The sequence below is a fragment of the Scylla paramamosain genome, unplaced genomic scaffold, assembly GCF_035594125.1.
Source record: "Scylla paramamosain isolate STU-SP2022 unplaced genomic scaffold, ASM3559412v1 Contig36, whole genome shotgun sequence".
NCBI classification, from domain to species: domain Eukaryota; kingdom Metazoa; phylum Arthropoda; class Malacostraca; order Decapoda; family Portunidae; genus Scylla; species Scylla paramamosain.
In genome coordinates, this window is record NW_026973701.1 from 515,309 (window position 1) to 543,298 (window position 27,990).

Genomic DNA, 27,990 nt, shown 5'->3' on the forward strand with positions numbered 1-27,990 from the left:
CGAGCATAATCACCAGCTATTTATTTCTGTCTGATATGCTGCTCCCGCCATGATCAAAATAAATAATAACGGTCACCCCAATTAAGGAATACATTTATACTCGATTTGTCAAACACACATCAACTTTATTTTAAAATTTACATGATATAGTTATTCAGACTTCCTCACCAGAATAGTTTCAACTCCAAAAGGTTGAAGTCGCTGCGCCAGCCCTTCCACCATAGGCAGGTAATTATTCTTCCACTCATCCTGGCAGCGACCTCTACATCCCAGTCCTTCCGGGATAATAATTTGCTCTACTTCAGCGTTCGCCATGGCTAGCAGGGCAATCTTTTTCAGGCAATTCTGGAAGTGTTGACGTCGATTCACGCTTGTATCCATCTTGAGTCCTTCCACGTAAGGCAAATCCTTCGACGTCGCGATTGCCTGTCGCGCCTTCTCGTTTCCCTCGACGGCCTCGCCCCAACCATACTGAGTCACGCAGGCCACCAGGTGAGGGAGATTTACGCTTCCTGTGGGAGGCGCGTGGATAATGATACGTCCTGGGTCATCTCTCGTGTCTGCCGTGGCCCGATGAAGCGAGTAGAGTCTCTTTCTAGCTGCATGTGTATTCTCGTATGGGTAAATCGTTTTGAGATCCCGCGCAATCCCACTCGGTTCGGTGGAGACGGCATTTACTGAATAAATGATATAACAGCGGCGGTCGCGGAAGATGCCATCGGTCAGCTTGCCCTCGACCACCTTCATCTTGACGAGTAATTGGAGGGCTGATCCACACGTTGAACCCTCTGTGAGGGGAGTGAGGGGGAAATGTGTCATCGCAGACCTTTATTCACACGTATTGGTCGATATTACACCTTCTGCGTAGTAGAATTTATTCATTCAAATTGACGCAGGTGTTATTTTTTTTCCTTTGTTGGTGGGAAGGGATGGAGGGCGGGGAACGTATTATTTATTAGGGGATGTGGGTTAGGGGGGGGGTGAACCTTTTTTTGACCATAACCCTCATCAATTATCCATCCGTGGGCCTGCACCCCTGACGCGCCTAACACGTGCTCTCATGTATTATTGATGTACTTACTCGTTTACAGAGTAAGATGGGGAGCTTTCTCATTTAATATGCTTCCCAGATGTCACCGACCCCGCCACCTATCAGTTTACTTCGTTGAGTCGTATTTCTGATGGCATCCGCGGGGAGTTGCGCCATGCGAAGTAGCAGTGATAATAATGGACGCTTATCGGGTGAAAGTCTTTTCGCGGCCCCCTTTTCGTGACCGAGTACTCGTATGAGATCAAACACGCTTATGCCAGAAAATGGTGGAAGTAAGTTACCGCGCTCATCCCATGAAATCCCAGGTTTACCCTCCAATAATTTCAAGAGAGATAAACCATATTCTCTAAAGGAAGGAGGAACGGCAACTCGAATCAAATCATCCAAGGGTGGATTGACAGGTGCGCGTGGTGGTGGCGTCACGGTGGCGGCGTCGGGGAGGGCGGCGGCCGGTAGCGGTAGTGAAGTTTTTTTTTTTTTCTTGACTTGTTTTGACGTGAATCGGTGCTGAGTTGCGCTGTCGGTCGGTTTAAACTTACACCTCTCGGCAACTGAGACGGGAACTAAACAATATTCTTTCATCTCTGTAGTAAATTTGTTATTGCCGACACGGCTATCGGGAGTAACGCGGCCAATATGTTACCACCTCGTTTGGAGATTAGAATCGCTTTCTTCTTGTACACGGGCGTCTTCTTCAAGGCTACAGTGCGAATATCACTCTTGAATTTTTTCAGGCGGTTAATGATGGTATCGTCGTCCGTCAGGCGTCTCTTCAAAAAGTTGGCGAATATTTCCGAGATGCAATTGACTTCGCGCTTATTCAAACTTTGCAAGACCTGCTTCCGCAATTTAGGGGTGACATGCGAGAGGAGAAAAACCAAATCCTTGTACTTCAATATCAATGGTTTTTCCTCATCCATATCTTATACTAAGTCGTCCGCATCTATCCAGCTGTCAAATTTATCTGGGTACCCACGCCAGTGGACGAAGTACTTTCTCTTACCTCGCTCGACCTTCGATCGTAATATATCGACCTGGTAATGTGAGGGAAGAGAGGACTTGATTAATTCTTCCCTGTAGAAAGCGCCGGTCACGTCCTCCCCCGCCAAATCCCTTATGAAATAAATAGGGATTTTATGTGAGTAATCCACACGACTTATCTTAAAAAGCTCCTCGGTATTGTTGACGGTATAACCCTTATTGAATTTAAATTGCGTTCGGGAAGCACGTTGCAAGCGTACAATGTCTCCCACGTCTAATTTATGACTGACAACTTTCTTTCCCCTTGGCCGATTTAAATACATTCGTTTAAATTGCTTCCTGACTTGTGACAGCTCGCGGAGGCGGTGAACCTGAGCCGGCGTTTGGTTGCCGCCCAAACCGCGGTGTGGGGTGTGATTGTACGTATTTATTAGGGTGGGCAAGACGTTAATATACGTCAGTGTGTTGTTCTGCGTGAGATATTTATATATTTTTGTCTTTATGGTTCGGATGACCCTTTCTGCCAAACTCGCCTTTGTTTCACGCGAGTAATTGGAATACAAGGTAATACCTTTCAAAGTTAGATATTTTTTCACTGCTTGATTATAAAATTCGGATCCCTGATCGGTAAAAAGACGCGACACGCCTGTAAAACTCCCCGACTCTAGAACTTTTTTCAGCGCTTGCAGGCTACTGTGTCCGGATTTACTTGTCAGCGTTGCCACTTTCAAGTATCTGCTGAAAACGTCCAGGCAAAACATGATGTATCGGACGCCGCCATTGTGTCTGTGCAGCCTCGCAAAATCGGCCAAATCGCAAGTTAAAATGACGGACGGTTTAGGAGCGAGAATTTTTCGTCGCGGAAAACGTTTCAGTGTCGGCTTGTGAAGCGTATAAGTGCGGTTGCCCTGCAGAAATGCCCTCACATCGCGGAGTGTTAGATTCTTATCCCTTTTCTTCCCCTCTCTGTAGAGTGCTTGCACACCTCCTAAAGCCGCAGGATTCGTCATATCCCGGTAAAGTTCGTCCAAAACGGCGTTCATAGCAGATAGACTTTCTCACAGGGTGACTCATCCACAATATTCGTGCGCAGTTGAATTTCTTCGGGTGCGTTCGGGGATAAATCACACAACAAATAACCGTGATCTCGTCTAAGCACGACATTTTTATAAATTTCCACAAAGTGTTTGGCGCGCTCCCTTCCATAAAGTTGCCTGCCCAGACATTCAATTTGATATATATCTCTGTTTTTCATAAGAATGTAATGTGAGGCATTTAAAGTTATCGTTCTAGCATACTTTCCGGGGAAAAAGACATTCTGTGCTATCATTATAACTGACAAATTTTTATGTCTCCCTTTGGTGAAAGCCTCTGCTATCGTTTGAGAATTGCCAGCCGTGAGGAAATTGTCATCTAATATCAGGAGTGTGTGCGTTTGCGGGTCGGCGTATGGACTGTTATCATCCATCACGGGATCAATAATTTTCTCATGCACTTCGACCTTATCTTTAAAAGGGGAATTCTGCTGCAGCGAATGCGATGAGACGCCACAAATGATAATTCTGTTAAATCCATGCTGATATTTCTCTATAATTTTATTGCAGAGGTGTGTTTTGCCGGAATTTGTATAACCTGCAATAATTATGCGTGCAGGATATCTGAAGAGATTCAGCATCTCTTCGCTAAATGTCTTGTCCATGTTAAGTTCAGAGGGTTACTAAAAGACGCTACGATATGTTTACAGTATTTATTACTTAACCTTTATTTACATGGTCATGTAGGTAACAGCATAACTAACCTCCCAGCTGCATCCTCATCCCTGCCTTCTAATTATGACGTGGATCTCCCCCGACCCACACCTCTTCCTCAACCTCCCCCCCTTCTCCCCCCTCTCCTTAACCTAAGTACAAATGTTCTTACATTACCTCCTCCTCCTCATCCTCCTTATCCCCACGTGGGCAGTACAAATGTCCTTACAGTACATGAACAATCTCCTCATTCCTCTCCTTAACTCCATACTCAAAACAAATGTTCTTACATTACATGAATGGCAGCTGCTGGCGGCCGCGGTCTCTCTCCACCCCTTAATTATGACGTGAATAATGTCATGGAAGGCCACTCCCGATCACGACACAACCCATCCTCCACCTCCCCCTCTTCCTTAGCCTACGTGGTCAGAGCAAATGTTTTTTTACATTACATGAAGGGTGTCTGCTAGCAGCTGCGTCCTCTCTTTCTCTACCCCTTAATCATGATGTGAATAATGCCGCGGAAAGTCTCTCCCGATCACGCCACAGACCACTCATTACCCCATCCTCCCCCTCTTCCTCCCCCTCTTCCTCCTCCTCCTCCTCCTCCTCCTCCTCCTCCTCTTCCTCATCCACCTCCACCTCCCCCACATCCACCGCCACCTCCTCTTCCATCTCATTCTCCACATCTCTTTCCCGCGGATCATTGTCGGGGTGATAATACGCCCTTGAGGTATAGCCATCGACGTGAAAGCGCTTGTCGTCAAAATGTGACAACGTTCGCTTTCGCATACGAGTGGTACAAATTTGTCCTTTCACATTCCTAATATTATAGCAATCCACCATCCCACATGCGACATTATTAAGTGTTTCCCTATACTGCTGATGCAATATATTTTGCTGAAGGTGAGTTGGAATGCCTTTACCTCGAGATACTTGCTTGTCATCTTCCAACAGCAGCGAATACATCTTTGGCTTTAATATAATCGCCTCTTTGATGAGCGTGGATCCGGTTTCAGATTTCAACAAGCCTAGTTGACCCTTCCGCTCCCCATTAAAACACGGGTGATCTGAAGCAAAGTTACTGGTGTCGAGAAAATTTGCCATGGGTCCATGTTTCAGTTCATCATTTAAGTTTGTAGGTATGTGCAGACTGAAAATGAAACTGTCAGTATCTTCATAAGCTAATTTAGCTCTCTCCCCATAATTAGCTTTGATGACACGATACCAAAAGTTGTACATGTACTTCTTTGCCACTTCTAAAATATGGTATCCCAAGTAATTTGGCTGCCTGATTTTAATCGTATTCTTACTGTTGACACATATGACTCGGTCCTCGCCTAATTGGTGGACCCTTTTAAAGGATGGATTTCTTGCATACTTCAGGAAAGTCTTTCTTTTTGTCACTAATTTCTGCTGGAGGCCATATTTCACTTCAGATAACATGGATCTACCATAAACTGCGTTTGACATCAGTTTGCAAATGCGATTTTTAATGGCGCACGTCTCATTTTTACGCTGAGCGACGTTCCTTTCTATGAAAGGTTTCAGGTATGGAGCCTGTCTGAACCTATATATAGCATGAACACATTGTATTTCCAGTCCAAGTGAGAGTAAAAGTTGCAGCAATTCCAGACTGATGAGATGATCTTTCAGTCCCTTATGACTGGCCACGAGTTTACGATTTTTCCTCCCCAGCTTACGACCCTCAGCTTCTAACAGTCTTTTACTGTACGGTGAGATGTCATCTTCTGTAATAGTCATGTGTGCGAGGCACAGAGGGAACTCGTCCGTGATCCGAGCTACGTCGGGGGAAACGTCACAGCTGTCTAAATGCAGCCAGTAACCGACGTCGCCATCTGTCGCATGATTCTGGATGCCAACTTCAAAAAAATCATCCATCTCTGACTGAGAAAGCTTTTTGATGTCACCCATAGGCAGGGGGGAAGACATAACGCTTGCATATAATGAATTATAGTCCAGATAGAACACATAGGTGCCGGGTCCGCCGTCGGGTTGGTGGTTTGACTGCAGGTGTGGCCTGACGCAAGTTACAAAGCCTCCTCGTACATTTCTTTTGATCAGGTGATACATGTTAGGATCGTAAGGTGGATCAAGTTGAACGCCTGTCGACTTTAAAAAAGCGTCATAAGCATAAGAAGACAGTGACACGTAATGTGTCACGTCCAGCCCATAAAATTCATGCAGGTATGATCTATATTTGAGATATGTGTCGGCTAATAATCCCACATCAATCTCACAATACAGTCTTATGTAATCGCCTAAAGTGCGGCAGGATGTCATACTCCACACGCTTTGAGCGTGTTCATATTCTCCAGGTGGCAGGGCCTTCCCCTTGAGCGTGTCATAAAATGCCTCACGAGGTGGCAATTGTCGATCTTCTAAGCGGCCAAGGTCGGTGATGTACTCATAACAAAGAAACTGTTTTTGAGTGCAAATTACACGCCTTACATCCTCGGGGAGGTAATTCACCATTTCCTGGGCGTAACGCGTGCTATAGCCCGCCTGCACGTGACTCTGAGCGAGATGACCGAGGTCAGCATTCATAATGGAAAGCGTGTCCTGAAACTGCAATTCCTTAATCCTTACTTTCAATAAATGCGATTCTGACTTGGCAAGGATGTCCACGTGCGACTCTGGCAAGTGAAGGTCTTTTATGATTAAGGAGACGTCAAAGCTCATATTATGTGCCAGAGTGATGAGATATTTCCTCATGTCACGACACTGGAGGTTGCATCGCGCGCACAAAGCCCCCTTGTAATTATTTTGTGGTAATGAGTGGTCGTGATGTTTATGAGGTGGGGTTTTCACATTAAAGGGTTGATGGCAGAGCTCGCAGTGACGCTGACGTTTGAAGTGGGCTTCATCCTCCGCAGACATGCTAATTGGATAGCTAACTACACTTTCCTTGATGATTCCCCAAGCATTGGATAGGCTATCAATGAAATTATTCACGGGATCTTCACCGAAATAACTTCTCTTTTCCACGACATCTCCATGCCTATTGATGATGAGATACGAGTAACCAATTGGGTCATGTTCAGCTATCACACTCCTATTCTCCTTAGGTTTTATCATAGTTTCAAAATCAAAAAATGCTAAGTATGCAGGCTGATAGGTGTAGGCAAAATTTTTAAATTTTACTTTTTCACCGTCACCTGGAAAGAGAAGAGTTTGAGTGAAGTCGCAGTGACACTCGTGATCGCTCAAACTGACAGACTTGGGAACTGAGCTGAAACATACTTTGCAAAACTGATGACCCTCTGGGGTGGGGCTGCTTCTCGTCAATTTCCGGTGCAGCTTCTCCACGTCTTTAATGAGCGTCATATGTTTTCCACCTAGTAAAAGGAGTGAGACTACAGTTTTATACTTCCGCGAGCCTTTTCTTGATAATGTTAAATAGTATATCTCACCGCTTTTTGTCAGTGTATAAACGTCCAGAGACAGGCGATTTAACCTTTCTAACTGACTCAAGTTCTCCCAAGTCACTGGACTGTCTACTTTTCCGCGCGTGACGTATTTCTCTCCGCCATGCCGTCTCCGTAATATTTTTGGAATTCTTTTCCAAGGTACACCTCGAGCATGAAGTCTGAAAGCCGCCAAACACTGAATAACACAGGATGAATGTCGGCCATCAGGATTGAAAATTTCATTCCCTCCTCGCACGCCTCTAGGATAAGCAACATAATCTCCTATGCCACTACATGCGACGTGCAAGCAATAATTGATGAAAAAATTCTGTACTCTTGAAATGATAAAACCAGATCCTTCAGTCTCGCTGGTAAGGCTTTCCAGCCGACTGTTCAGCTGATGGATCCATAAATCAACAAGGTCAGACACATCTTGATAGGTGATCAGTCGTGCTCTAAAAGCAATATGAATGACTCGATGTTCATCCTCCCCTAAGGTAGAGAATTTCACTAGTAACAGAGAAATGTGTGAAAATATTTTCAGGGTGGGGGGGAATGGCGAGCCGTGTGACGTGAAATATGATCTAATTTCCCGTATAAAGAACTCCCTGTATTCGGTAAGTAGACCGAGTGGATCTCTGCTTACATGATCAGGTATGTCATATTGATGTCTGGTGAAGCTCCTCATAAAATTTTCCCTCGAGTCAATTAACCGCGGTTCTTCCGGCATCCCGCGCTCGTCAAGGTCTGCATCCGCCGACTCTCCCGCCATGCTGCACTCATCGTGGTCCGCCTCCGCTTGTGGCGTGTCTGGGAAGAAAAAATAGAAGTAGCAGCGACAGTTTATTATTATTATTATTATTATTATTATTTTTATTATTATTATTATTATTATTGAATTGATATTTACCTTGTGTAGGTAGTGAAGGACTTGAAGTCTCGGAAGAATTGAATACGTTCCCCGATAATCCACTCGGTCCCGGCCGTGGCGAGTCTTAAAAAAAAAAGAATATTAGTAGTGTCGGCAGCACCGTATTTATTGCTTTATTATTTGTAGTATTTTTTTTTTTTCTCACCTCTTCCCCCGCCTCCGCGTGGGATGTCGCCTTGTGACGTCCGCCGACGTGGGCCTTCTACGCCGCCGTTCTGTCCAACCTCAATCGAGTGTGAGCCTGTACAGGAAGATGTGCTCAGAGCTCAAACTTGTAAAGATTGACAGTCATTTCATCTTTATTATTATACATTCCCGCCAAAATAAGTAATAATGCTTACCAGAAGAAGCAGGATTGCCAACTTCGCAGGTGTGTTCTGGCGGTGGATGTGGAAACAGAAGTCCACACCGCTCGCATAAATCACACTGGTCTTCCACACATGAGGGACAGGATGGATTAGTGTGCCATCTCCCACACACTTCACATAAAAGCCGCGCCTCTGCTGTTCCACAATGAACACCCATTTTTCTTTTCTTTTTTTCTATAACATTGTCAACACTTTGTCCCGGCCGCCATGCCGCGCGGGGAAACACTGAAGCTTCCCGCGCAGATGGTCGCGAGGTGCGTGACTTGCCTCGGAAGTAGGCAACACCTGCCTGTTTCATTATCCTCCACTCCACCCATTATCCCACCTTGATCGATTCTCTTCAAAACTTTACGTCCGAGACGCAAAGTTAACGTGGTCTTATATGTAACACGCAAGTAACACTGTTTTCCCCATCTTCAAACTGAATAGGTTTGCCTCTTTGATTAGCAATTTTGATAGCCACACTCTCTATAGTTGATACAGAAAGTGGTTTATACGTAACTGAATTCGCACCTTTACTGGTGCTGTCGCCGGGGAGTGGTATGACGTCTAATATATTAACTAGTTGGTTACCAAATCGCGAGGGAGAAATGATGTCGGTATAAACGTACATATAATCCGTCCCTGCATCAGCTCGCGGTACGTATTGAGCGAATAATTTTATGGGTAATGAGGAGGAAGCTTCGCTCGCGCTGGAAGATGAAATGACATCGCCAGATCTTTGAAAGTAGACGGTGTAGCGAAAATTTGGATTGAAACCCAGAATGCGAGCTATATGCGATGCAAATTTTATACTTATATCACTGTAAATACGATCGTCATTAGGAGGGACAATCGCGTTATTCACAACGACCCGCTCCAAGTCGTGGTCATAATAAATGATATCCGAGTAAGGGAAATAGATCTTAAAGGAGTCATTCAAGATTGCTTGAAGTTCTCTCACTATCTGTCCATTAATCGCCTTAGTTATGGCCGGTATGTTCTTATCGGTAAAATTGGAGATGATATTCCTTTCCGGTAGATAGGTATACATATTATATTCATACATATCAAAGTCTGACTGCTTAACCCGACCATAGAACGATATACTAGAATTTGGATCCCCTTCCGTAATGCAGTAGAAATATTTAGGGAATAAAATATTACACAGGCCGACTTCATAATCCCTGCCGGTGTCTAAATGAATGGGTAAGATTCTGTTTTCAAATTCTGTTGTTGTGTTGTTGGGAAATGACCTACCACCTGCAAGAGAAGATAGGTATACGTATATATCGTCACTATCTCTCAATGACATGTTTTTTAAACCCTGTCAACTAACAGACTGACTTTAAACTTTACCTTTTCATGACATATATACGTCGGCAGACTGGAGATTATGGCGGTACGGCGTGGATAGTCGCGACGACCTTGACCATAGGGGAATGTACTGAGATATCGGAGGGAGCACGTGTCGGCTATAATAATAATAATAATAGTAATAATAATAATAATAATAATAATAATAATAATAATAATAATAATAATAATGATAGTAATAAGACCGCCATCCGACATAAGTATTACGTCAGCCATGCCGCTGGCGGTCGGTGAAAGTGGAAGAGGCCGCCGCTCCGCCCTGGCCGTCACAGACGCTTCCTCCAGGTAAAAAGGATGGACAGGTAACGGAACCTCGTGAGGCTGTCGCGACGACCTTGACCATAGGGGATGTATTGAGATGTCGGAGGGAACGCGTGATGGCAACACTCAGTCATCCCACCCTCCAGGATTCCGTGAATGAAAGGGAAAGGGCGACTTCTATGGCATGCGCCGTCAGAGTCCCCCTAATCACGCGTGTGTGGCGGGCGGCTGCCACGTCTGGCCGCCAGTCCCCCCCCACCCCCACCTCCCCTCCCCCCCTCCACCCCCTTTTCACTCAATTATTTTCCACCCACCATCATTGATTCATTTAGTCATTCCATCGTCGCCGAAGGATAAGGACGCACGCCTCCCCCCACCTCTCCGTCAGTGTCGCCGTCACCGTCCCGCTCCCCCCCCTTCCCCCTCCCCCCCCCTTGGTGTTTGCCGTCGTGAATCACCCCCCTCTTCCCAAGCATGGGTCTATGGAAAATTGCTATCAGGATCACCATCGCAATATGGCTTGCCGTCAGAGTCGCCCCTGGGTGGGTGGGTTGGGGGTGGGGGGGACGTGAAAGGGCGACCTACACGGCATTGCCGTCACAGTCCCCTAGCCACGCGTGTGTGTGGCGACTTCCACGTCTGGCCGCCAGTCCACACCCTCCCCCCTCCCCCTCCTTTCACTCAATTATTTTCCACCCACCATCATTGATTCATTTAGTCATTCCATCGTCGCCGAAGCATAAGGACGCACGCCCCCTCACCTCTTCTCCGTCAGTGTCGCCGTCAGCGTCCCTCCCCCCTCCCTCCCCCCCCCACCCCCCTGATGTCGTCGTCATGAATCACCCCCTTCCCAACCCCCACTAATCTACAGCCTGGGCCTCCATCCTGACATGGACTGCCACTGAAGTCTACGGAAAATTGCTGTCAGGTTTCCCCATTGCAACTTGATAAGGTCCACACTCGCAATATGGCATGCCATCAGAGTCGCTCCTGGGGGTGGGGGCGGGAACCCCATCCTCCCCCCTCCCCCCTCCCCCCTCCCCCCTCCCCTCTCCCATCCCCCAACACCCTATTTACAGCCAGGGTCTCTATCTTGAAATGGATCGCCACTCCCGGGTAATTGCCGCCAGGGTCGCCTATCCTTATATGGCAAGCCATGACGGCCCCCATGAAATGGGGGGCCGTCATGGCTTGCCATATAAGGATAGGCGACCCTGGTGGCAATTTCCCAACTACTGATGGATATTGCTCGAAGGAAAAAACTGAAGCTATTTATTACATTTGTGGATTTCAGTAGAGCTTATGATTGTGTACCGAGGTTTGATTTGTTTATGTCGTTGAAGAAGATGGGATGTGGTGTTACTATGCTCTTAGCTTTGGCTGCAATGTATAGATGTACGAATAGTGTGGCGGGAACTGCTGTCATCGCAACCACCGTTGGTGTGCCTCAAGGCTCACCCACATCTTGTATACTGTTTATCCTTTATGTTAATGAAATGATACACATGTTAAAACAACGATGTCCTGTGGATGGTTTCCTTGCATGGTTGCATGTTTTAGTCATGATGGATGACACTATACTGTTATCAACAACTCCAGATGGAATGAAAAGTAAGATAAAAATTTTACAAGAGTTTTGCAGCACTCGTTGTATGATCATTAATGATAACAAGACGAGATTTATGGCGTTGAATGGAGATAAGGAAGATAAGGAAAATATAACTAGTGAGAATAATGTTATTAGTTGTTGTGATCACTACATTTATCTAGAAAGTCCCTTTACTGATGATGGCTCTCCATCAACTGCAATTAAGTTACATGCTAATATGAAGATGTGCCATACTTTGAAATTTATATCTTTCATTAATAATGATAATGATGTGCCATTTATAGTTAAGAAAAAAATATTTGATGCTGCACTTATGTCGTCGCTACTGTACGGTTGTGAATCCTGGCTCAATGGAGTCACGAAGCCTATAGAAAAACAGTATAAATGGTGTATAAAACAACTTCTTGGCGTAAGAAAAACGACAAACAATGATGTTTGCATGGTAGAGTTGGGCATGCCCCCAGTCTGTGCACTGGTTAAGGCAAAACAAAAAAAAATTATTTAAAGAAATGTGGACAAAAAGAAACACAATGGATGGCGACCCACTGATATATACAATTAAGGCGGCACTAAGGTATAATGATGTTGTGTCCAGGTATATGACAGACTTGATCACTGTCGACAGTGACGATGTGCACAGTGCAATGGATGAGGTGAAGACCCGTGTGAGAGTTTCAGTATCAAACAGGCTAAGTTTTTATAAGTCTGTTAATAGTGAACTAATAGTGCATGACATTTACATAAAAAACGTTAAAGTTAATGAATTGGAACGAGTGTCCTGGACAAGGTTACGTCTGGCTTCACACTCGCTGGCAGCTGAAAAGGGACGCTGGAATCGGTGAGGAAGGGGTCGTCTTCCCTTGGAGGAAAGATTGTGTTCATGTGGTATGATTCAAACGGAGATACATGTTCTTGAAAATTGTCCTATTTCCAGTCACGTTAGAGAAAGAAATAATGTAACGACAGTTAGCAATTTATTTGTTGATAGATCTGATTATATAAATGTTTGTAGAATTGTACATGAAGTATTGTCTTTATATTAATGTTGGATGTGTGTTTGCATAAAAAAGAAAAAGGGGTTTGTTTGGATAAATTCTTGTTTTTTTATATATAAACGTATAGGATTACAATTTAGTTTTTAGGCATGTCTTTTATGGGTTTTAAATATTTTCAATGAATTTTTTTGTCTAATTATTTACATTCCGCTGTTCTGTTTTTATAATGTCTTGTTTTTATTTGGTTGCTATGTCAGGTTTTTATGAATTGTGTTTTGTTTTTATGCAACAGATTTTATTTTCGATGATATATTTTCAATATCGTAGTTGCAAAAATTTCCTCTGTATATTTGTAATTTGGACTATTTTTTAATGTGTTTATATGTGTGTACATCCCTGTGGTCAATCAATCAATCAATCAATCAATCATTACTGCATATCAGAGGGTGGATGAAAAGTGTATTCCCTGAATGTATCAATGGAAGGTAAATAATGTACAGACCTTCATACATTGAAGATTAAAGGAATACAGAAACAGGTGTCTGCCTCGCAAATGTGGAGCGTTGTCTGATGGAATAGGTTAAGTTAAGACTGAAGTGAGGTGGCAATGTTCTGATGAAAGGGCAACAGAACACTCATTATTGTTGTTTTAGCAGTAGAAAACCGACAACAGAGCAACAGTTTTGATTATCATGTATGTCTTAGGTTAGTTAAGGTTAAGTTACATTAGATTAGCTCAACAGAAACAACTTTCAAAAATAGACAAGTATTTGGATTCCACTCCACAGATGGGATATTACACGCCTCTTAGCAAACTGTAATTAGATTCTTTCTCGTTCACCTTTGAAATGCTGATTTTCTGAGGCTATTGTTGGTTACCTAGCAGTGAATTAAAGCAGCAGTAGCAGTTCTTATCTCTTTTCTCTTTCTGATACAAAAAATCCATACAGTTTCTCTACACTGCATGGGACTTCATTTTTTTTCTGATAGCCCTGGAACATTGGATATGGGAGCTTTCATCTCTACTACTACTACTACTACTACTACTTTTCTAACTAATCTTTCTCCCCTTACCACTCTTCGTTTCCTTCTCTTTCCCTTCCTTGTCCTCTTCCTCGTCCTCTCCTTAAGCAGTCTTATCGTCCGTGTCGTCCTCTTCGTCTTCGCCGCCTCCACGCGGTGCATGCCTTCCCAATATCAGTCACAGCGCTGACCTCGATAATTAATGGCCACGGTCGCTTCATCCATCACCCACAGCACCACCGCAATCGCTTTATATTAATGGCTGTGGTTACTCGCTATCACTTTAGACATTTACCATGATCATGAATCTGTCATTTAGAGGAATATTCGTGCATTTGTGTGTATATGCAGGGCGACTAGGAATTATCATGGTGCTGGTGTTATTTTCTCGTGTGTGTGTGTGTTTGTGTGTGACAGACGATTAAAAAGAGTAAATATAGGGTATTGATACATTGTGGTAGTAGTATTAAGTTGTGGTGGTAGTGGTGGTGATGGCGACAGTAGTGGTTAAAGATGTTATTGGCAATGATGCTAGGATTTGTGGTTGTGACTCCATGTGTGTTGCCAATAGTGAATAACAAGGAGGAAGCATGAGAGGAGGATACTTAACAACAAAAATAAGGAAAGGCAGAGAAATCAACGCTCGAGTATTTTTGAACGGAACTCCGGAGCTGTGTGACTGTGACTGCGTGCACCAATAAAGGGACATGCACGAGCAAGCACAGACAAGGTCACTTACACACACACACACACACACACACACACACACACACACACACACACACACACACACACACACACATACACACACACACACACGTATTGTATGTAAATAAAAAAAAAAGTTTTTTTTCATGGCGTCGCAAGTTTCAGTCATATGCATGCTAACGAGTACATAAACCTTACTTGTTCCTCCCTCCTTGCCTCTCCCTTCGCATCCCTTTCTCCATCCTCGTCTTTTCTTTCACCTCTCCCCTTCTCTCGCTCTCCTTCTCCTACTCCAGAGCTTCTCGTCTTGGACCCTTCTCGTCTCGCAGCCCTTCCCCTCACCGCCTTCTAATTCTCATTATAACAGGAGCAAGTTTCACAGAAAGTCGCAGTTTCACTTCCAATTTGTTTCTTGAGACTAAGAGTAACCTACATATTACCTTCCTTTGCACCTTCTCCTCTTTCTCCTCCTCCTTTTTCTTTTCCTTCTTTCCTCCCTCCCTCTCTTCTCTTTTTCTCGTATTACTTGCATTTTGAGCTTCTCTTTCCCTTGCTCTCCTTTCCTTACTGCTGAATTTTCCATACTTTTTGATCACTTAGAAGTAGTTGCGGGAATTAGAGCCAAGGGGAAGCGCATCTGAGAAGACGTGTGTGATAAGAGAAAGCAAAACGAACTCGTGGTGAGGGAAGAGAGATGAAAAAAATGCAAGACAAGTATGGAGAGGAGAAAGCGAGAGCCGGAAGAAGGGGAGAAGTTGATAACCTTTTGAGTTTCCTTTGATGCAGTGAGGGAAGTGAAGGATGATTTCATAGTAGGACGATGCAAGGTTATAATCAGCTGTTACTGTAAGAAATCAATGGGAATAATGTCTGTGAGAAAGGAAATTATGTGACCAGGAATTAACTTAATCATCCCCCCTCTCTCTCTCTCTCTCTCTCTCTCTAACCCTATGTCGTGTTTATGCCACTCGCTGTTTAATTACTATTTTTCAATAAGTGTGAGGGACGAGAAGGAAGGTGCATGACAGACAGTTTTGCTAATGTTTCCAGTCCTTCGCTCTCTTCCCCTCGCTGGCTTCTCTTTCTCACCCTTCCCTCTCACTCTCGCTCTTCTCCATTTCTTCCTGCTTCGTTTCTATCTAAATAGAAGTTAGCACTGACAATTTCTCCCTGCTGAAGGTTAACCTGCATTCATCATGTTCCTAAAAAGGGTGACCTCTCCAATCCCACGAACTACCACTCTGTAGATTCTTAAGGATCTGTTCGCTCACGATGAATGGCATGGATGGCGAGCCAGTGATGATCATCCGGCTCTCTGCAATGAATCTTGTTTAATCTCTTTTAGGAGTTCTGGCAAAGAAAAAAAAATCTTGTTGCTTTAGATCTGAAAAGCTTCTGATAGAGCTCGGCTCAGATCTAAATTGTAAGCCTTCCTCATACAGTTTCTATACATCTCTTTCCTTTTTGGCTCTTTCCTTTTTGGCCGTTCGTATGTATATGTATATATACACAAGCTCGGTGTGGATGCATGTAAGATTTCGCAATCCGTAATAAAAGAAACGTTAATAACGCGTGTGAAGGAGCAGTAATTCCTGGTGTGTTCATTGGGATGAGAAGAGACAATGTAGGGATTCGCTTTCATGTCTGTTCTTTCTTGAAGGGTTTCAGTTACTGATTATTGTCTGTGAAGGCAGTTTGTTCCAAATAATAGCGAAAATAAATTAATAAGAGTTAGAATAACTGTTTCGTTTTGAAAGCTTTAAAAGGCTGTGGTATAATTTTGTAAAGGGTTTCTCATGAAGCTAGAGTGATCTGTGGGAAATTGTGTATTTACATTTAGGTTGCTAGATGACTTAGATTTTAGAAGAATTCTATTAGGTTTCCTTTGAACCTACTTTTTTTTGGGGGGGGAGAGGAGGGGCAAGCCAGGCATGCCCGCGCACGCAGCGGCACCTCTCCTGGTGTCCCGTGCAGCCAAATCCTGCCCCAGACACCTGCTTGGCCGCGCCGCTGCACAGTGACTCGTGACCGCGGCCCATTCTCTCCAGGGCTGCACATGTAGTTTACATAATTACGTGTTAAATCAAATTCATGTATGGCAAAACTTTTACTAGTTGATCATCATGGTACACATTTCATGGGAACTAACGACACGATTTGTGAAATTATTAATTGTTGTGACGCATCGTGATAATTTATTATTTATGATCGTGGCTGGAAATATTCTGGTTTACAGTAATAAGTTAATTACTCTATACTGATAAAGACGACAGTGTAAATTATGGAATATTATTTATTGACATGATGCGGTTTTTTGTCTGCTGCGTCACTACCAATATCTAGGAACGCGACAAACATAAAATAAATAAAACAAATAATAAAAGGTTTAGACGTTTAGACGAGGAATTATTGGTTATCCTAAACTTGCGTAGAAACAGGAAGAGATGCACAAGTATGATAATAGTTTTTTGTACATTTCATTAAATCTACTTTCCTATGCATTATTGTCTGAACACACATATTTTTTTTACTTTGATATGATTCGGAATGTTTCAAGACGCAGCAGAAACTAAACTGGGCAAGCCGATTGAAGCTTTGGTCTATTTAACTTCTTATATATATATATATATATATATATATATATATATATATATATATATATATATATATATATATATATATATATATATATATATATATATATATATATATATATATATATATATATATTTTTTAGGACAGTAAGGAAGGAGTAGTGTTTTTACAGTTACTTCTTGTCCTTTGCCGTTCTCATATACGCGTAAAACAAGACAACATTCAATTTACTTCACAACACAGGAGACTTTGCTACAAAATTTAATTTACTGCATGACACTCACAAGATTTAAGTGAAACGCAAATTAATTAAAACAGCAAATAAGTGTCACAGTAAGAGAGCATAGAAGTGTTTCCTGGCGCGTCCTCGAAGTTTAAGTGCCTATCATTCTAACTTTCCATCCCTTCCTTTCCTTTTCTTTCCTTCCCTTTTCCTTTTTATCCTCCTTCCTTTCCACAATTTCTACTTACTTTTCTCTGCTTTATCTTAATTTGTTCTTTCCTCACAACCATTCCAAACTTTCTCTCTCTCTCTCTCTCTCTCTCTCTCTCTCTCTCTCTCTCTCTCTCTCTCTCTCTCTCTCTCTCTCTCTCTCTCTCTCTCTCTCTCTCTCTCTCTCTCTCTCTCTCCATCTATCTATTTTTTTTTTGTTTTTTCATTTGTTCCTCTCTTCACTCTTCCTTTCTCTTATATCCTCACTTCACTTCTCCTCCTTTCATTCACATCAAGCTCATTACTTCCTCGATTCTCCTAAGCCTCCACTCTCAACATGCTCTTTACTTCCCTCTCGTCTTTACGCACTCCTGCTCTCCCTCCCTCTGAATTTATGCATTTTCGTCTTCTTCTATTTCTTTTTTTTTTTTACTCCTTCCTCGCCTTTTTTCTCCTCTTCCATTTCTATAAGTTCTTCTCTTCATCTCATTTTTGACTGTATAAATTCTCTGATCATTTGTTAATTAATGTTTATTGCCCCTATTTTTGTCTCTGTTTTCGTCTATTTGTTTCTGTCTGCCTGTCTGTCTGTCTACCTGAGGGGCTGGTTCTCTCTCTCTCTCTCTCTCTCTCTCTCTCTCTCTCTCTCTCTCTCTCTCTCTCTCTCTCTCTCTCTCTCTCTCTCTCTCTCTCTCTCTCTCTCTGCGCCACGTACAGTAAAGTGTCATCGTATATTTGACGCAATGTTCAGTTATTGACTCGTCCTTGCATTCATGTTAATTAAACCATGTCCTCTTATCTTTTACTCAATTTTTTTTTTCTAATTTACTTTTCAATATTTCCTCCTTTTTTCACTTTTTTTTTCTTTTCCATTTATGTCTCCTTTTTTTTCTTTTTTTTTTAGTTTAGTTTTGAATGTGTCATGCCTTTTCTATTAACTGATTTTTTTTTCTTGTAATCTCCTGTCATTACTTTTATGTTTGTCTTGTCTTTTCTACCTTAGCTTCATCTTTTTTTGTATTTTTTTTTTATTTATTCCAGTGTAATTTTCTGTGGGATTTCTTTTGCTCAGGGACAGCCAGAAAGACAATAATATGATTTCCATTTTATTAAGTTCCCCTTCACTCTAATTTTTCTTTGTCCATTCCAGGCCCTAGTCATCTCTCACAGCCGTTCCCTGCTGGAAAAAAAACAAAAAAAACAATGAATTGGAGAAAAAAAATGGCTTTTGAAATAAGTGGAGATGGGTAAGGTATGTGGTAATGAATATGAGTCAGGAGGAAATTATGAGAGAGAGAAAGAGAGAGAGAGAACCAGCCACTCAGACGTATAGAAAGTTAAGTCTTATTTTTATTTTCTCGAGAAGTGTATAGTTTGCATCTAAAATTTCGTTTATTTTCATCACAGGTACACGAGGTTGCTTTCGTCTTCCCCTCTCTGTTTCGTCTCATCAGTGGCGCAGGTGAGCTCTTGATGCAATTATGATAAAACAGGTGAGGAGGGGAAGGCAATCTGTGACTCACCGCGTTTGTGATCTACATCCTAACTCAATTTCTCCCTTCCTTCCTTCCTTCATTATCATCGCCCCTCTTCCTCCATCATCCTTGTCTCTTGTTCCTTCCCTTTGTGTGTGTGTGTAATAATAAATAATAATAATAAACGCTTTATTCTTTAGGCAGTCAACAAACTGAAAATGTACATTGGGGGTGGGGAAATACTTGACATTAATCCTAAAGGTAAGTCAAATCTAGAAGAGACTATTGATTGATGGCTCGCACCATGGTGGGAATCGCACTGAGTCTGTACCGGTCCGTACGTGGCGCCTTTAGGGGCGTTATTTTATTGTGGTGTCTGGTGGCACGGGTAGGGCGAGGCGCGTCAGGCGGCAGCATGTTTCTGAGACGTGGATGATTCAGAAGTCCCCTTCCAACTTCTCCAGAGCCTCACTGTACCTGGTGGATAGTCTGGACAGCTTCAGGGTGTTCAGGGCTTCTTCATAGGTGGTGTATGCAGGGCCAAGGATGACCCTGCACGCCCTTTTCTTCACACTCTCCAACTGTAGCTGTTGAGTTTGTGTGAGGGAGGAGGACCACGCTGGGGAGGCGTACATGAGTTTGGGGAGGATGAAAGTAAGATACACCCCCCTTAACTCATCTGTCGGCGTCCCCAGCGACCTGAGTCTGCGCAGCATGTACAGCCTGTAGGTAGCTGATCTCACGGTGCTGGCGACATGCTGCTTCCAGGTCAGCTGGTCGTCCACCGTGACTCCGAGGAGCTTGGCACATCGGACCACCTGGAGGGGGTGAGGGCCCACTGAGAGCTGGGGAGGTACAGAGGAGGTACAGAGGAGGTACAGAAATGCATCACCACAGTTTTGTTGTGGTTGATGGTCATCCTGCTCTCCTCCGTCCACGTCTGCAGCCGCTCCAGGATCGCTTGCAGTGGCGAGTAGTCCGGGTTCTTGGTGGAAACTGGGACGCCCACGGTGCAGTCGTCCACATACTTCCAGCGATGGGGGGTGTCAGTGAGGGCGTCGTTAATGAGGAGGAGGAAGCATAGAGGACCCATCTTGGTCCCCTGGGGGACCCCACAAGTCAGCTGTTGGAAAGTAGAGACAGAGCCCTGATAGCGAACGGCCTGACGCCTCCCTGTGAGGAAGTCGGCTAGCCACGCTATCAGGTTAGGAGGGAGACCCAGACTCACTGCCTTGCTGATGACAACAGTGTGATCAACAAGATCAAAAGCCTTTTTGAAGTCCACAAAAGCAACAGCTAGAGAGGTGTTTCGCTTGTCCAGGTGGCTGTGGATGAATTCAAGGAAGCTGGTCAGGTAATGGGAGGTGGAGGTGGCTTTAATATTTACAAACTGTCTGATATCCACGGTATCGTGTGTGTGTGTGTGTGTGTGTGTGTGTGTGTGTGTGTGTAGAAATTTAACCACCACCTCGCACCATTATGAACGTCTCTGTACAATCCTCGTGATGACTGCAGTGATGAACGGTGCATCTATTTGTTAGATTGTTTATTGTAAGTCTGTAGGTGAAGTTATCGAGCTGAACACCAAGGCTACGAGTGTGTTGGTGCTATTGTATATTTTCTTGTACACCGAGACAGTTCTGAATACTACAATAGTTTATCCTGCATCAGGATAAGTTTTCTTTTCCAGGGAAACGAAAGAAAATAATTATAAGGTGCGTTTTTGGAATGGTAGACTCAAGCATACATATTGGTAGTAAACCACAAAATATATACTCTCTCTCTCTCTCTCTCTCTCTCTCTCTCTCTCTCTCTCTCTCTCTCTCTCTCTCTCTCTCTCTCTCTCTCTCTCTCTCTCTCTCTCTCTCTCCTTCACGATGATCATAGTTCATAACATGTCTTACCTATGGGAGCTAATAGTAATCATAATTGTTAAAATTTTAAAATGCCTGCTGTTGTAATACTGATATGAAAAGAATTTGAATAGTATATCCCCAATCATTTGTTTCTCTATAGAAGATACTAAAGATTGAAAAAAAATAATAAATAAATAAAAAAGGTGTTTGGAGATAGGTTGGGAATATAATGAATAACTGAGTTACCCACTGATTCTACCCGTTCTCGACGTCAGCATTGAGTCAGGCTATCAGATGACGGTACTGTCGGCAGAGCGGAGTCATGGAAGCTGAAGTCTCTCGCTACCTTAAGAACATAAATAAGGGAAGCTGCAAGAAGCGACCAGGCTTACACGTGGCAGTCCCTGTATGAAATATACCTACCTATTTCCACCTATCATCCCCATCCATAAACCCGTCTAATCTTCCTTTAAAGCTCCCTAATTTGATCAGAGCTTCATGGTTCAGGCTTCTTGAAACTGGTTCATTGTGGGTTTCGGAGCGAAGGTCGAACGCGGGCTATAAGGACAGTGATGCAGGGTATCCTCTGTTTATAAGGGAATCAGGTGATGTATATATGTGTTAGAATCTTATTTAATTGTTTGTGATACGCCTTTTGTTGTTTGAAGCTGAGACGCTCACACGTGACAGACGCCTTCTAACACCTATTGTCCTCTGCTGAATGTACCAGTTAGTGGTCACGGCGGACGGTTATGGCGGCGCGACGTGATTTACGGGAAAAGATCAAAGAAGGAATAGCGTTAGTGTTCACACCAACTCGTCAGACATGGTGTTAGTGTCGCAGTGCTCTAGTGACGTGAGCCTCAGCTTACATATACGTACTTTGCCGGCTACTTAGATGTGTGCAGGGCAAGATTCCCACAATTAAGGACCGGCGGCTCCCTAACTTCCTCCCGCGCCACGCCAGGAAACCTCGGTAAAGGTAAGCCAACGATGTACTTTACATGGAGGTTACGTAAGCATAGGCAGCCAAGGGAGGGTCGAGGCGATGGATTAGGTAAGGATGGGTGAGGTTTGGCTGAGTTACAAGAGGTTATGCTAATGACCTAATGGGAATGAAGGCGGCGAATCCTTCTGTTAAGGTTTGAGGAGGAAGCTCTCGCCACTCCCAGTATTAGGACACCTCGCTTTAGAAACAAGATGGTGGTCAACCATTTTCTCACAAAATGTTGGTCTCTAACTTCATGTCTCACTGAAGTGCGTACTTTTTCCGGTTCAATATTAAGTGAAGTACGTACTTTTATCCCTCAATTTCCCTCAATCTTCACAGTGCTGCCCACTGCCGCGGTGCTGAAGGTGTTGACGAATACGTAACAGCTAAATATGTTATGACCTTGTCGCCTGCAGCGTTGTTGACAGTGTGACGGCTCTGTAGAGCTACTGCGTGCATAATTAATCTCTAATCCACAATTAACATGTAGTATTATAGCAGTTATATTTTGTCCTTTTAAAATTATTATTTGTGATGAAATTAAGTTCTTCTTTTAGATTGTGGGCTGTATTCGTTCCTTTATAAAAGAAAATGTATTTTTAAGTATACGTGACCAGCAGCCCCTGCTGGAGGGAATACTGAGTTGGGGGAATCTGTGGCTTTTACTGTTCTGCTTCATTCAGTTTAGATAAGACGGTGTTGTTTATTATCAAAAACGTCATTGGGGCAACAGGTCCGTTGTTGTATGTTCTTTCCTTTCTTCTTTCCTTTGTGTTCCTTTGTGTTTATTTTCCACCTCCTCATCCATCTACTGCTACTTTTACTACTCCCCCTCCTGCTCCTGCTCCTGCTCCTCCTCCTCCTCATAAATTAAATCGTAAACTTATCCACCTTCCTTATTTCCTCCTGATTGGTTTCGAACTGAGACGAACCACATAAACTTGATCGTAACTTGTCGGTAAATAAATCACTCTTTGCCTGCCTCGCCTTGGGGGACACTTGAAGTTTCCACCTCCGTCCTCAAGTTGCTGGGGGAAAGTTCGCGCATCTTGCCTTCAGTGACGGGAGAAGGAATGAAGGAAAGGAAGGGAAGGGGATTCGAGCGAGGAGAATAAAACAGTATTATACTCTTTCCTTGTCATTCATAATTTATCACCGAGTATGGATCCCTGAAGGTTTGTAGAAGTAAAGCACGTGTTTTATTTTTATTTATTTATTTTTTTTATGACACTCACATCCTCCTAAGTTCCACCTTAATATAATTTCTCAACAACAGTTCTTACACACAGACCTGTAGCTGTTCATCATGTGGCATTCAAGTCAGTGTTTTTTTTTTTTTTTTTAAGCGTTAAGTTAGGAGTGATGACGTAAGAGTCCACGTACTTACTAAGAGAACTTGCTAACTTAAAAATAGGAAAACAACACACAGTAGTTTTAAAATAGATGAACAGAAAATAACGCTGACAGTATAATGTAGCCTCCTCGTTGCATTATTTTTCTTTCATAGAGATTCATCAACGCCAAGCCAGATAAACATCACACCAGCTTTACAAACCCATCTATTTTACATCCTGCCGCCAGCTCCCCTCCGTGTTGAAACATTGGATTCGAGTCGAGGGCCCCATTTCTGTACATTTCTGGCAACAGGTAAATAAATAGATAGATAGATAGATAGATACAGAGATGAATACTGAATAGACAGACTGATAGATAGGTAGATAGAAAGACAAATAGACAAAAAGGCAGATAAATAAACAGATAGATTGATAGATGATGATAATACTAGGGGATGTTAGATAGCCTTAAGAACACACACACACACATACACACTTATTTATAATGCGTCTGTATAGAAGGAAGTTATGATAAATTTATGCAGGAAAGATGTCCCAGCGAAAGAGAAATGGCGCTGTATTAAATCTGAAAGGAGGAGCAGGAAGAAGAGGAAAATGAAATGGGAAAGTGAGAGAATGCAAAGATTATTCTCTCCCTAATGTTGTTTTTCCCTCCTTCCTGATTACTTATCCCAAGTTTTTTCCTTTTTTTATTTCATATTTTCTTCTTTCTTTGTTTCTTTTTGACACGTGTCCGTCATCTACACTTTCTGTGTGTGTGTGTGTGTGTGTGTGTGTGTGTGTGTTTTCCGTGTTCTGTCCCACCCTCATTTCCACGCCCGTTAGTTTCACTCTCATGTTTTTATTTATTTTTTTTTTTTTCTCTGCTTCTCTCCTTCACAATGTTTCCTTCACTTACATTTTTTTTTATTGTTTATAAGCGAATTTTCATGCCTTTATAGTTCATTTACTTCACGTCATATTTCATCGCTATTTACACATGCAGCTATAGAGCGATTGCCCTAATTGCACATTCATTAATAATGGCTGTGTTGACACGTGGATCGTCACACGGTAGTGCTTGCATCAGTATTTTCAAAATGACATTTCATGCATATATATATATATATATATATATATATATATATATATATATATATATATATATATATATATATATATATATATAGATAGATAGATAGATAGATAGATAGATAGATAGATATACTTTATACAATTTATCGATTACGGTGTGAGTTACGGCGGAGATATTTTATGAACTTTACTTTTTCCACCATAACGTAAAACTTTTACTATACAAATTTGCCATGAGAAAAGAGGATGTATAAGAACACACACACACACACACACACACACACACACACACACACACACACACACACACACACACACACACACACACACACACACACACACACACACACACACACACACACACACACACACACACACACACAGAGAGAGAGAGAGAGAGAGAGAGAGAGAGAGAGAGAGAAAGAGAAAAAATTGGGCTGAGTGGAAGATTGATGGAGTGGGATTCAATTAACTTTTTGCTGGACGGTGCTCGTGGATGCATGATTAAGCATAGTTAATAGGTGATCCTATGAATAATTCTCCCCGCATCTCTCTCCCTTTCTCTGTATATATATATATATATATATATATATATATATATATATATATATATATATATATATATATATATATATATATATATATATATATATATATATATATATAAATTTTTTTTTTCTATATATATGTAGGAGGGACACTGACCAAGGGCAACAAAAATTCAATAAATAAAAAAAGCCCACTGAAATATATACCAGTGCAGCGTCCGTCAAGGGTTTCATACTGGCGATCAGAAAGACAAAAAGCATTCTGAGTGACTGATTGATTAAGAAGCTTGTTAACGAAGATGGATGCAGAATATATGACATCATAGCTGCAGCTCGATGGTCTGAGGGACTGGATCGGCCATCCTCTTGGGGAACGCAGGCAAATTTCCAGCAGCAAGGAAAGGTGAACGTTGATGGAAGAGTTGGAGAAGTTCAGTGAAGCGGAGTGAAAGCATAGAAGAGGCATGTAATGGAAACGGTAGAAGGAAATCATCAGGACCATAAGCCTTCCGGTGGGCAAGATGCGAGACAGCACAGAAAACATCATTATAAAGAATTTCAGTAGCGGACAACAACAGCCAGATATTACAGATGAAGAAAGAACAAAGAACTATCCAGTGTTGAGTTCACACCAGTGATCTGAGGGAAGAGTTCACACACACACACACACACACACACATGGAGGGGTACATGACGTGTCCAGAGTGTATATGTAAGGATGCACAGTTGGAAAAGATGTTCTAGGGAGGAAATTGTGTGTTAGATAAGAAATATTTTTAGACAGAGATTAAAATATTAGAAAATGGTGTATTTTTTTTAATAGATTACACCCAGACGCAACCCGCGCCTCACAAATTTATACATGGCATTTTGTTTTATTATTCATTTAGCACTTGTAGATGCTGTAGATGAATTATCGAGAGAGAGAGAGAGAGAGAGAGAGAGAGAGAGAGAGAGAGAGAGAGAGAGAGAGAGAGAGAGAGAGAGAGAGAGAGGCAGAAGGGAGAAAGTGGTAGGCGGGTGGCGTAAAATAGAGTTTAGATCTGCAGTTGACGTCAAGGGGGATGGAGGGAGGGGGCGTGAAGAGAAAAAGGGAAAAGAGGAGTGGAGAGTGATGAGAGTGAGGGGATATAAATGTAAATATGTATTCTTTTCTTCACCTTTCCTTTTTCTTGAATTCTTTATAGATTAATTAATTTCACCCCATACGTACTGACACATTCCATGCAGGAGGTTTGTGGGATTAGTTTACATAATTACTAATAACAAAACACACACTGACTCCCACGTTGATTACATGAAATTAATCAAAGTGTGTGTGTGTGTGTGTGTGTGTGTTTGAGACGCCGTGCTTGACGTCAACCGTAATAGGGAAATGAAAACTGTATGAGAGAATTTGAAAAAAATATCATAACACGACAATAATAATAATAATAATAATAATAATAATAATAATAATAATAATAATAATAATCATAATAATAATAATAGTCACCTCATCAGCTGGTAGTTTACTTGGTGCCAAAACTTTTGACACAAAGTTACTGAACCAGGTAAAAGTTGGTTCATACTCTGTGTGTGTGTGTGTGTGTGTGCGTGCTAAAAGTTTCGCAGCTCAAACTTATCCCGTGGCCAGTCTCGCTCAGACTTACTGTACAACGCATTACCCATAATCAAGGCTGTACTTACTCTCACCGGCAGGGAAAAATGCCGTTTATAAGACCACGACGTGACAATCAAGGCAATACGTAGGTGAATCACACACGCACGCAGTAGTAGTAGTAGTAGTAGTAGTCGTAGTAGTAGTAGTAGTAGTCGTAGTAGTAGTAGTAGTAGTAGTAGTAGTAGTAGTAGTAGTAGTAGTAGTACTTAGTAAAAGATGTACTAGCAAAGGTTGTTGTCATAAATGATAATAGTATTGTTGTTGCTACTTTTTTTGCCACTAATTGTGTTTTTTGCCTTTTCATTCAGGGTATTTTCATCATTCTGCCTTTGCATTGCCATTATCGCGTGCCCGAGCAAATCTGGCTGGAGGAGAGGCAGCGGAAGGCGTAATGAGAGTGTGCTGGAACCTGCTAGGGGAGCCTGACGGTATTTTGTCGATGTGAAGGCATCTGTATTTTTCATTGCGTTTTTTTCATTAAGGGTCTATTTCAGTTGGCTGCCGTCACGTTACCTCTTTGTGAGAAGGCTTACCTGTTGCATGCGGCAGGAGAGTGCGCACACCTGGACTTAATTAATTTCCATGCTTTGACTTGGTGTCCGCTTGTGTGTGTGTGTGTGTGTGTGTGTGTGTGTGTGTGTGTGTGTGTGTGTGTGTGTGTGTGTGTACATGTGTTTGATGGACCCGTGAATGCTATCCATATCAGTATTTACATTAATTTCAGTATAGTAATGTATTTCCTGTATTTTTTGTTTGTATTGTTGTTTGTTGTCAATAAATATTTATCAAACTTTCTAACCGCAAGCGCATATGTGTGTGTGTGTGTGTGTGTGTGTGTGTGTGTGTGTGTGTGTGTGTGTGGAAGACGGGCTTACAAAAGGCAGTAAAGGCGTTATTATCCCGTGAATGACGCAATCTTGTTAAAATGAAAGAGTTGAATATCAGCCACAAAAGCCAGACTTAAAGTTGCTTATCTACCCAATTTTACGCGTTGGCAACTGAGCAATGACGCAATTAAGACAGTACACCAGACGACCAAGGGACTCTCTCTCTCTCTCTCTCTCTCTCTCTCTCTCTCTCTCTCTCTCTCTCTCTCTCTCTCTCTCTCTCTCTCTCTCTCTCTCTCTGGAAAACATATTAAACCTTTTATGACACAAGACGATAAAGTAAGTAAAGGAAAAGTGTATGTACGTACGTATGTGGTTTCCTGTAAATATTCTACCGAGGCTTGTTTTCTCTCGTCTCTCCTATCTGACTCCACGACATCCAAGGTTAAAGGTCAATAGTTTTCCTTGAAGGGGGAGCGCGAGGCAAGTCATCATGTGGCCGGGAAAAGAGTGGGAGAAATGGAAGAAAGTGATGGGGGAAAGAAATGTCTAGATTGAAATTCCAAGAAACACCAAGTTTTTTTTTCTTTCTTTGCTTTTTTGGCTTCATACCATTTTTTTTTTCTGTCTCTCTCTGGCTTTTTCCACCCTGGGGCTTCTGTGTGCAAGTGTATCTATATTTATTCTCTTTGTTTTTTTTGTCAGTCTCTA

At 42.5% G+C, this 27,990-nt stretch overlaps 1 protein-coding gene and 1 pseudogene across 1 annotated transcript; one reads left to right on the top strand and one right to left on the bottom strand.

Moving 5' to 3' along the window:
* Nucleotides 1–27,990, top strand: part of LOC135097919 (Y+L amino acid transporter 2-like) — an 87,523-nt pseudogene that overhangs the window by 15,068 nt on the left and 44,465 nt on the right.
* LOC135097914 (uncharacterized) lies at nt 744–10,394 on the bottom strand. The gene is made up of 5 exons (XM_064000039.1): nt 8,484–10,394; nt 8,288–8,383; nt 8,122–8,205; nt 5,743–8,021; nt 744–788 (listed from the first exon to the last, which is right to left on the bottom strand). Exons 1-5 carry the CDS (start codon nt 8,806–8,808, stop codon nt 744–746), a joined length of 2,829 nt encoding a protein of 942 aa, XP_063856109.1. The 5' UTR covers nt 8,809–10,394.

What these genes read in the sequence shown, in the direction of transcription:
- LOC135097914 (XM_064000039.1), bottom strand. Translation starts at nt 8,808, where the DNA reads ATGAAACAGGCAGGTGTTGCCTACTTCCGAGGCAAGTCACGCACCTCG. An exon ending in TGGCAATCCTGCTTCTTCTG is followed by an intron (nt 8,384 to 8,483) that starts GTAAGCATTATT and finishes CTTCCTGTACAG; the next exon opens with GCTCACACTCGATTGAGGTT. An exon ending in ACGCGGAGGCGGGGGAAGAG is followed by an intron (nt 8,206 to 8,287) that starts GTGAGAAAAAAA and finishes TTTTTTTTTAAG; the next exon opens with ACTCGCCACGGCCGGGACCG.